The sequence below is a fragment of the Prunus persica genome, chromosome G4 (assembly GCF_000346465.2).
Source record: "Prunus persica cultivar Lovell chromosome G4, Prunus_persica_NCBIv2, whole genome shotgun sequence".
NCBI classification, from domain to species: Eukaryota; Viridiplantae; Streptophyta; class Magnoliopsida; order Rosales; family Rosaceae; genus Prunus; species Prunus persica.
This window is the reverse complement of record NC_034012.1, coordinates 16,601,047-16,612,851: the sequence shown is the minus strand read 5'-3', so window position 1 is coordinate 16,612,851 and position 11,805 is coordinate 16,601,047. Positions and strand designations below refer to the sequence as shown.

Below are 11,805 nucleotides of genomic sequence, written 5' to 3'. Positions count from 1 at the left end.
CTTTTCATTTGCCCCTCAATTTCCTGCTTTCCAAGCCCTCTCATTTCCAGACCAATAATTGTATCAGACTCCGGCGTTCTAAGCGAAGGATTCTATCTCAAGAGCAACGAGCTTCATTCATGACCAAAACAACTAAGGTACGTTAATTTAATTTTATTAATTTGCTTAGGTTTTATTCTTTAATTCACACCTTTAATACACTGAATAAGAAAGATTTCAAAATTCCCAAGCTCTGCGCTGAATTCAAATAGAAAAATGTTGTTATTTGGTTTTACAAACTAATACCAAATGAAGTGGGTGATAGGTTTACAAACTTGATCACACCTCTCACTAACACTCTCAAAGAATTTGAATCAACAAGACATAGAAAAAAACAAGAAATATTTGAGAAACAAATTCTGATATGTTGACAACTCTTCTTTGTGTGCTCTCTTGTTTCACTCATTGTCATCTTGGTGCGGTATTTATTTTATCTTTCCATCAGTAATTCCCGTGACGAGGGGGACTAACTTTTCCCCACAATATGGTCCCTGAGAAAATGGAACATGGTATCGATATGCTTCCTCCTTCCATGTCGTAGTGGATTCTTTGCAAGCGTAACTGTTTATTTGTTGTCCACGTGAATGATTGTAGATTCTTCATAAGGTGATTCAGTGACTGCAAAAGAAATCTCTTAGCCATAAACAATATCAGTTCTTGTGATTGTCAAATTCTTTAAGCCTCCAAAGAGACTCTCGCACAAAGTCGAGTCCACAAACTTTCTTTCTCTTCCTTTGATAGCTTGAGTCATGTTGTGGCAGGAGTGTTGACAACATTACAACTATCCATCTTGAATTCTTCAAAAATTTATCTCATGTATTTCTTTTGAGAGATATAGAATACGTTATTTTCTTGCTTCTCTTCTATCCTCAAGAAAATAGAACAACAGTCCATTGTCAGTCATCTCAAAATCCCATGACTTACACTTGGAGAATTAATTCTATATCAAAACACCATAGCGGCACTTTCACTAACTTCTTATGTATGTAGTCCTAATATCTTATATATACTTGACCTAAAAAAAAACCTCTCTTACTATATATCTCTGTTGTACAAAGGTGGTTGAAATGTTTTGGTCCCACATTTCTCATTTTGAATATACACAAGCATTATAAGCTAGCATTTTTTTATTATATAAATATGTGTGTTCGCGTGTGTGTGGCTTGCAGGTTACGAGTATGGCTGCTTCTTCTGCTGCTGCTGTCCACCCTACACAAAATTATGATGTTTTTCTTAGTTTCAGAGGTGAGGACAGTTCAATACTATTACCAGCCATCCACTTGCTGCCTTACAAGTGAAGAAAATCAAAACCTACATAGACGACATACTTGAGAGAGGTGATGAAATTGCACCTGCCCTTCTTGAAGCCATTGAGAAATTAAAGCTTTCGGTTATCATTTTCTCAAAAAACTATGCTTCTTCCACATGGTGTCTGGATGAACTTGCACATATATTAGGATGCAAGGAAAGATTTGGACAGTTTGTTGTATACCTATTTTTTACGACATCGATCCATCACATGTACGAAAGCAGCAAGGAAGTTATGCTGATGCATTTTCTTAACTTGAAGAACGTTTCAAGGACAGTATTGAAAAGGTAGACATGTGGAGGTCTGCTCTTTCGAAAGCAGCCAACCTATCTGGGTTTGATAATTCAAAGAAAACTGGGTAACTAATTCTGTAACTCGTATTGATTTCAACTCTGACCATGTGATTCATAGAAGATTAGTTAAGGCATATACTTACTAACTATTGTTTGTTTTCCCTTCATAATCATATATATGCCAGGACGGATGTGGATTTTGTTGAGAAAGTTGTGGAAGGCATTTGGACCAAATTGATTCGCAAATTGTCAAGTAACTTAGAGGGTTTGGTTGGAATTGAAAGCCACATCCAGCACTTTGAATCATTATTATGCATTAATGATTCCCTAGATGTTTGCACTGTAGACATTTGGGGTATGGGTGGTATTGGCAAGACCACCCTTGCAGATGCTGTATTTCACTGACTCTCTTCTAAATTCGAAGCTGCTTGTTTTCTCGGAAATGTCAGGGAGAAATCAGAACAAAAGGTTGACTTGTGAAATACACTTCTTAGTGAGATATTAAGGGAAAAATATCTAGATATCGGCACTCCTAACTATAGGGTCAGATCTTATTAGAAAGAGGCTCCTTAGTACGAAGGTGCTCATTGTTCTTGATGATGTGAATGATTCAAGGCAGTTAGATCACTTACTTGGAGATGGTATGGGTGTCGGCGCGGAAGTAGAATCATTATAACAACCAGAGATAGGCGCCTAGTAAAGAAAAAGGTTGAAGCTGATAAGATTTATGAGGTTGAGGGATTACATTTTGATGAAGCTCTACAGCTCTTTCATTCACATGCCTTCAAAAGTATCCCTACCAGAACAGATTATACAGAGTTTTCATTAATGGTGGTATGTTATGCTAGAGGCATACGATTAGCTGTTATAATTTTGGGTTCCTTGTTTCTTCACTGCGAGAGTAAAGAAGACTGGGAAGATGAATTGAACAAATTGAAAACATTTCCCAGCAAAAAAATTCAGAATGTGTTCTGGCTAAGTTATGATAGATTGGAAGAAAATGAGGAGATATTTCTTGATATAGCATGATTTTATAAAGGGATGGATACAAACTATGCAAAAAGATTGTTAGCTGTGGTTTCTTTCCAGCGGGGATTGGAGTACTGATTGATATGTCTCTCATTTCAATTTCAGGAAGCAACTCCCTAGATATGCATGATTTGCTACAAGAAATGGGTAGAGAAATTGTTCGTGAAGACGCAATAGGTTGTGGGTTGCCGAGGATATCTGTCATGTATTGAAAAATAAAACGGTAAGGGTCAATGCAGTAACTTTCTTCGGAAATCAAGGAAACAATCATTTCTGATAAACAAGTTCTGCCTATACAAATATTGTTCTGGGTAAATTTGTTGCATATTGCATACCCATTTATACCTTGCTTTTTGATTTTCAGGGAACTAAGAAGGTTCAATGCATGCTCTTTAACATGGCCGAATATGAAGATCAGCTACCCCTGAGTTGTGCAGCATTCAAAAAGATGTCTAATTTAAGCTTACTAAAGTTTATAATTCTTGCATTGGCGACTGCAGCAAATTTTGCTTTTCTAAATGTCCCGAGTCTCTTCCCAATACTATTCGTTATCTTTACTGGGAGAGATACCCTTTGCAATCTTTGCCATCAACATTTTCTGCAGAAAACCTTGTTGAGCTTCTAATGCCCCACAGTGAACTTGAGAAACTTTGGAATAAAAGCCAGTATATATGCTTACTTTACTGTTGTGTATAATGTAGTGTGGTAAGTTATTCATGCTAAGTTACAATTCTTTCCTTTTCTCTTTGTTTGTTACAGAACCTTGGGAACTTAAAACTGATCGATCTTAGTTATTCCTATCATCTGGCTGAAGTTCCAGATCTCTCTCATAGTCGAAAGATTCAGCATATAAATCATGAATGTTGTGCAAGTTTGGTTCAAATTCAGTCATATTTTCAATATCTTGACAAGCTTACTTATATTCATATGGGAAGCTGCTGGAATCTCAAATATCTTCCGGAGAAGCCAGGCAATGTTGAATTCTTAAATTTAAAGAGGGCTGCAATAAAGGAATTGCCTTCGTCAGTTTGGTCTAACGAAAAAATTTCTTTCTTGGATACTGAATATTGTGAATACCTTGAGCATCTCCCAAGCAGCAGCTGTAATCTGAAATTCTGTTCAGAATTTTCTGTTATGTGCTGCTCATCTCTCGGCAAGTTTTTTGAGCTTCCTAGGGAGATTAAACTTTTAAAGTTGACTGAGGCAGCAACAGAAGTATTGCCCTCATCAATCGAATGTCTCTATGGTCTACAATCAATTGAGCTTAGAGAGTGTAAGAGGTTTGTGAGTCTACCAACTAGCATTTGTAAGTTGAAATCTCTTGAGAAACTTCTCTCTGGTTGCTGTGAATTCAAACACTTCCCAGAAATCTTGGAGCCTATGGGACGTCTGGAATTTCTTGGTTTATAAGGAACAGCAGTTAAAGAGCTACCCTCATCAATCGAGTATCTCTCTGGTCTCAATAAAATTCAACTAAAAGGTTGCAGAAGGCTTGTGAGTCTCCCGATGAGTATTTGTAAGTTGAAATCTCTTAAGATGCTTGATCTCAATAGTTGCTCTGAATTTGAATGCTTCCCAGAAATCTTGGGGCCTATGGAAGATCTGCTATTACTCAGTTTAAAAGGCACATCAGTTATAGAACTACCGTCCTCAACTCAAAATCTTTCTGACATAAAAGATTAAATAGCAGTCGGTTCGAGCACCTTGAGGTTGTCCCTAGTAGCTGTGATATCTGTTTGAAACTTACAAGTTTGCGACCCTGCTTAGTCGGTTTGGAAAAGCTAGACCTCAGTTACAGCGGTATATCAGAATTCCCTGATCACTTGATTTGCCTAACCTCATTATGGTCTTTAGATCTTAGTGGAACCATGATTGAGAGCATACCTGAAAGCATCAAGCAAGCTTCTTGGCTGCATTGCCTATACTTAACCAACTGCAAAAGCCTTCATTCTTTACCAGAGCTCCCACTATGGCTGCACATAACTGAAGACAGTATCAAGTTCAAGGACGACACTCACACAAGGTTGGGGTGAAGATTATTGCCGGTTTCTTTTGGACAAGCAACTTATATTTTCTAATTGCCTAAAATTGGATCAGAGTGCAAGGAGCAACATAATGGCTGATGCACAGATTTTAATCATGCGAATGCCAAAGTTGACATCAAAGTGGTACAGACAACGTTTTGAATGGTCAAGGGAGTTTATATTTGAACCATCTTTAGTTATGCTTGTTTGTCCGGGAAATGAAATTCCAAATTGGTTTAGCTATCAAAATGAGGGATCTTCAATAAATATCAAGCTTCCTCCAGGTTGGTATAATCCAGATTTATTTGGTTTCGCTGTGTCTGTTGTTTTTGCATTTGACAGTAACTTTCATTTTAATTGGGATTACAAGTTCGGATGTAGTTCCACTTTCAAAACCAATAATGGTACACAGCTTGACTCAGATTGTCATTTGTGTGGTCCGGATTGGGATGATCGAAGAGGCAACATGAACAGTTTCAACTCAGATCACATGTTTGTGTGGTATAATGCCTTTGATTGTATGCAACGTGCAAAATGCAGCACCAGTTCTTTTTACAATGTCTCCACTGAGGCCTCTGCCCGAGGAATTATCATGGCAGTGCAGTTTACGCTTCCAAATTGAAATTGAAACAGTGCGGGATCTGTCTGGTGTATGCTCAAGATGCTGAGAAATTTAATGTCTTGTCAATCTCAGGGGAAGGAAAAGTTGAAGAAAACAGTAAAAAAAGATGTCATGTTCTGAAGCAAGTGACCCTAAAATGCTCTTGCTCTTGCAAGAAACAGGAAGATGAATTACGTCATCGGAGAATGAAAAGGAAAAGAATTAGAGATTGATGTAGGATATGGGTGAAGAGTATTTAGGTAGTTTAGCGGAAGCGAAAACAATGGAAAACTGAAAATAGAACAAGAGGGATAGGTCTGGAATCAGTCCAGGGCGGCTTCACACCAAGTAGTCTCCAATCTCTGGAAAATAAACTTTTCTTTATATCTCAACAACTGAATTTTAAAGAACCACATGGAGGGTATTATAGCAAACTAAAACCTAGAGACAATAGGATAAAAATCCCTTACTAAAACAGAAATCCTAATCCACCAAGGAACTAAGTATAATAAACTAGGAAACTTAAATAAAATCCTACTAAAAATATGGAAACTAAAATCCTAGTGAAATCTGGAAAACCAGAGAATCTAGGAAACTAATAAATCAGGAAACTAACTAATGATGTCCGCATCAATTCCTCTTGGCTGAAAAGATCTCTACTCGGGCGAGATAAAGCTGTAATAACATTCTGTAATAACATTCCAAAACGTCGGGATCAATGTGCAGCAGGTCCTCCTTTGTAATCCGAGTACTACGAGAATCTGGTTTAACTTCCACTTGACTAGGAACATTACTACGAGAATCTGGTTTAACTTCCACTTGACTAGGAACTTTCTGCATCTTCCTTACATTCTTTAAACGTAATGATATGTAGAGTTCTGGTTTTACCTACTTTGTCTTGCTCCTCTTTGTTTGGTATGGATTGATTCACGAGCTCGGGTTGAAGTGGCTTCATCGTGATCTTCTTTCCTTTATGGATGAACGAACATATATTTTCTTGACCCAAGATGGTAACATTGTAATCGTAGATCCATGGTCTTCCCAAGAGAATATGACTCATCCATATCCACCACATCACACCAAACATGACCTTTGTAAGATGAAAACTGTATAGGAACGTGACACCATTGGGTAACAGGGATAGAAGATGTATTGTCAATCCATGCTACTCTGTATGGCACAATGCGTCTCGGGCGACAAACCAAGACGCGAAACAGTTAGCGTTGACACCACATTGATACAACTCCCATTATCTATGACCACCTTACAATCTTTATCTCCAGACCTGATGTAAGTGTGGAAAATGGAAGTCCTACACCAATCCTCAGTTTCCTTCCTAGGTTGAGCCAAAGTACACCTTACTACCGCTAGTGCTGGATGAGGGACTTCAAAGTTGATTCCACAATCTGCATCAAGTTGTTGGGGTTCATAAATATATTCCTCGAATTCACCTTGATTGTCAGCTTTTTCGTTGATGTGTGCACATAGATTTCTTGTTGCCTCCTTCTTTGGGCATTGGACAGCAAGGTGTCCAAAACCTTGGCATCTGTAACATGTTTGCATTCCATCACCACGTGTATCAGCTAGCACTCATTTTCCCTTGGTAGTTTTTACTAAATTAGTTGTAGATGTTGGAGTCATAGAACTTGGAGTCACAGATGTGCCAACATGAAAATCAGATATTTGAGAATCAGTTTGCTTGACTACATTGGACAACTTTAAATACTTCTCTAATTCCCTTTGAAACTCTGGACAAAGTCCTGATCTAAACCGAGAAATAGTCATCCTTCGATCTTCCCTTATGTCACATCGCAACATGAATTCCTCAAATTTTGCAATATATTCAGCAACTGGCATGTTGTCTTGACGACGAGTTTACCACTAGTCCAACAAACTCTGTTGATAGGATAATGGTAGATATTTCTGCTTCAACCTTTCTTTCATCTCACCCCAATGGATGATTGGTTCTTCACTAGCTCTCTCCAGCTGTGTTTCAACATTGGTCCAAAACAATCCAGCTTGACTCACCAATTTTATCTTAGCAAATCTCACCCTTCGATCTTCAGACATGTCATGCCACTCAAAATAGCGATCCATGGTAGCTAACCAGTCGAGGAGTGCTTTAGGATTTAGCTCACCATAAAAATTAGAAGCGTCAGCTTTCACTGGTTTCATCACCCTTTCATCAGGGTCTTGCTCATAGCCACAATGAAAATTGTTTCTCTCTACGTCTCGATCATTCCTTCTATCATGGTGTTGTCGATCATGATTCCTCTCTTCTCCATTCACACTTGTTTCACCATGTTGGTTAGCTGCTTCTAAGTCTGCAAGGCGACGTTCCATGAGTCTGGATCTAGTGTCCGAATCTGCCACTTGCTTTGATAGCTTTTCGATCATATGAACAAGACGTTCAAAGTCCGTCTCTGGCTAGTCTGTCTTTCCAGACTTAGTCGAAGCCATCGCCTGACACACGGCGTGAAGAACAAGAAATGCTCGAAAAATTTGAGCTCGAGGAGAATGAAAACCTGGCTCTGATACCAAATTTGATGTAGGATATGGGTGAATTGAGTATTTAGGTAGTTTAGCATAACAAAAGGGGTAGGTTTGGAATCACTCCAGGGATTTGGCTTCACACCAAGTAGTCTCCAATCTCTGGAAAATAAACTTTTCTTTATATCTCAACAACTAAATTTTAAAGAACTACATGGGGGGTATTTATAGTAAACTAAAATCTAGAGACAATAGGATAAAAATTCCTTAATAAAACAGTAGATTTTATCGACACAATTAGTATTTGTTTTTCCTAATGTTGAAAGAGATTTCCAATATCCTCTCCTAACACTAATTGGTTAAAAATTGACTTAAAAGACATAATGTTACAGGGGCTGTTAAAATAAGTTATTTTCTTGATTTCAAATCCATTCACTGTCTGCAGCCAGATTTGATCACTATCTATCTCTACTTGCTCAGAAGAAGAAACAAAACCACAGATGTGCCAATCACTTGGAAGCAGATTACAGTCTCTACACAAACTTAATAGTCAAATTAACAGCCTTCAAGTTGATCAAAACTCTACTAACTATCGAGTAGTTTTCTGGAAATTCTTTCATGATTCAGAGAGGAAAGTTCAACTCAGTTTCACTAAGAAATTTGAGAAGTATCATTGCAGTAGTTTCATTGATTAGAGTAATGCTAAATAACCATTTATAAAAAAATAAAATAAAAAAGTAGATTTGACAATCAAAAGTTAATTACCTCAAACAGAAAGGAGGAAAACGTTTGCAGGCAGCTTATGTCTCTTCATAATTTATTAAAACGAATAAATTAGTTGTGAGATTTAATCTCAGCCATTTATAGTGCATTAATCTAATACTGCAAAACTTGTGTCAAAACTTATGTAACAAACAGAGTGCCATGCATCCACCCCTGTGTAATAGATGGTCAGAGAGAAATATAAGGGTAAGTTTAAATTTTTGCTGCTTCAATTGGTCTCCTCCCCTGCTGGTAGTATTCGAAATAGATGCCAACATAATTTTTTACCTTTTTGTACAATCTTGGCGTTGACTCATTGACCAGGCTTTCAAAGGGTTCAATATCTTTATCTGATTCCGGGATGCAGAAGGCAGCCAAAGAGATCCTCTCCTTGTCTGGATTTGTCACTACCCTGTGTACAGGGCTCTTGAAAATTCCATTGCTCAATATCTGCGTATCACAAGGAAACCAACAATCAAAGGTGTCACAGGGTTCAAACTTGAGACCATTGGTGTCAAAGTCAAGGCCCTTTTCCACTATGCTAGACCCCGTTGACCAAAAGGGTACATTTTTAAGCTTTCAATCACACACCAAATTTCAATTTAAGCTTTACTTTTTAGGCATTGCTTTAAAGGTTAAAACCAATAATTGAACAGGTTGAGAAAGAACATTTGATTTACCTCTGCCTGATCACCGACATTAATGAGAAGCGCCTCGGGAACAATGGGAGCTCTAAACCACTGATCATCTTTCAGAAACTGAAGACCTTCCACTTGTTTGTCTTGCAAGAGAAGGGTGATTATTGTTCCATCTGCATGCGGTTTCACACCCAGGACAACATCAGGCCTTGAACAAGGAGGATAAAAGTTAAACCTCACATCCATTTTCCCTTGTTCTCCACACAGGTCCCGAAAGCAATTAACATCCAAATTCAATGACCTTGCCATGGCCTCCAGGACAGTTTTTGTTACCACTTGTAACTTCATCGTATATTGGTCTAAAGTTTCACTGCAGAATAATATATGTTGAACTCTGAGGGATCATGATATGCTTATTGCTTCAATGTGAAGGAAGAAGATACATGTATAGCAAACACAAGTTACCTAAAAGATTTGGGATTTTGAGGCCAAAATTTGAGCTTTCGGTGCTCTTCTGGATATACAGAAAGGTATAGCCGGTCAGACCAATCAAGTGTTTGTTGTTCTGAAAAAACCATGTCGTTCCCATATCCTTGAATATCGTTGATTTGTCTCAAGTATTTCTGCTTCTCTTCCAGTGGAAGTGCAAAAAATTGTTTGGTCATTTCGCGGACCTTGTCTAGGAATTCAGGTGTCATGCCATGATTTATTACCTGGAGCACGGAGTTTCAAACATGTTTTACATATAGGTGGATGGATCAAATCAAACAAAACACAGGGAAAACCCAAATTTAATATAATAATAATACAGCATCCTGATCCTGGGATATGCTTAGAAATCTAGATCACTTGTACCAAGTTTTCTGAACTAAACACAAAAGTTTGCTAATTCATTAAATTGGGTATTTGAATATGTTTGACTTCGGACCTGAAAGCAACCCCATGTGGTAAGAGCTGATCGAAGTTTCTCAAGTTGTTGTGCAGTGATTGAGGAAGGTGTGAGGAGGAGGCCAAGATCAATGACTGGAATATCCATCAACTGGGCCGAAGAAGCATTTGGGGCTCCAACTTTTTGGATATATTTCTCAGGCACTTGTTCCCCTTTCCCTTTTCCGAGCAGCTCTTGGACAGTTTGGGATCCTAACTCTATCTTGGCAGCCATGTCCATGTGGTTAGTTCCTTTCTAGCCCCTCAAGAAAGAGCTTCTGTAATTTCAGCTGCAAATGAAAATGATACCTCCCGGTGCTCACTGCTCACCTTGAAGGAAAGCTCTTGATGGGAGGAACTTGGACGTTTCTGCAATTTCAAGGTGAGAGATATTAAGAAAAAGAAATAGAGTCTATCTGTTATATCCTATTGAAATATGAGCTTGCTGTTGTAAAGATAGTGGGTGGAGCGCTCACACGTTGAATTTACAAACCAATAAATCAAACTTATTTTATTTATCTAATGAATAATGGTCAATCACATTGTGTCATATATTTATGTTCATAAGTTTATAATTATCTATTTTATTATTGACTTATTATCACAAAACGTCTTTAAGGTTTACGAAATTATCAGATTGCATCTTTAATGTTTTTTTGTGTCACTCATGGTCCTCAAAGTTAGTATGTGCGATCATAAATGGTCCATGTCGTTAGATTCTGTCAAAAATTCCGTTAGTTTGCTGACATGGCATATATTTATATTGTTTATTTAAAAAAGGAAGAAATCGTTTAATAATTTTTGGACCAAATTGCCCCTTAATAAGTAGCAGAAGTTAGAAGAATTTGACAAAAATTAAGAATTGTCCTCTAATTGCTTCAAATTGAAACCACAGGGGCAAAAGTGATCAAATTGAAACCACAGGGACCTTAGTGGTAAAAGTGATAAACCACAGGGACTAAAAGTGACGTTTTGCCATAATATAGTGTCACATGTAATATTTTTAAATAATTTAAAATTCATAAAATTTTAAAAAGAAAAACCAAAATTTTATGAAATTTAAATATAAAAAATTTAAAATTTTAGTAAGGATCATTTGTGATCGATGGGTGAACCTTAGGGATGTTTTGTGATATATATATATATATGTCATATCAGTAAACTAACGGAGTTTCTGACGGAACCTAACGGCAGGGGCCATTTGTGATCACACATACTAACCTTGAGGACCATGAATGACACAAAAAACCATTAAGGGTGCAATCTGATAGTTTCGTAAACCTTAATGACGTTTTGTGATAATAAGCCTTTATTATTTAATCTCATTAGATAATTAATTTAGAATATAATTCTAAAATTTGTTATTGGATAATATGGACTTAATTTTAATTTAACATTTATTTCAAACAAATAAACAATTTTCAATTTAACTTTTGGGGTCCTCATGCAATTTTTGTAAATTAGGGGCTTTATGCAATTGCTGAAAAATTACAGTTTTGCCCAAAACTTTAATTAATTGCGATTTTGCCCCATTTCACTAAATGACAAAGTGTTTTCATCCTTTTTGTGAAAATTGTTTATTTGTTTGAAATAAATGTTTCATTGAAATTAAGCCCATACTATCCAATAACAAATTTTAGAATTAGATTCTAAATTAATTATCTAATGAGATTAAATAATAAAAGAGATGATT

The 11,805-nt window shown here is 37.1% G+C and overlaps 1 protein-coding gene and 1 pseudogene across 1 annotated transcript; one reads left to right on the top strand and one right to left on the bottom strand.

Moving 5' to 3' along the window:
* Window positions 1,999-3,969, top strand: LOC18780858 (annotated as a pseudogene).
* LOC18780935 (codeine O-demethylase) lies at window positions 6,955-10,537 on the bottom strand. Its single transcript, XM_007211446.2, has 4 exons — window positions 10,114-10,537; window positions 9,651-9,898; window positions 9,228-9,555; window positions 6,955-8,997 (listed from the first exon to the last, which is right to left on the bottom strand). The coding sequence occupies exons 1-4, from the start codon at window positions 10,351-10,353 to the stop codon at window positions 8,761-8,763; spliced, it is 1,053 nt and encodes a 350-aa protein (XP_007211508.1). The 5' UTR covers window positions 10,354-10,537; the 3' UTR covers window positions 6,955-8,760.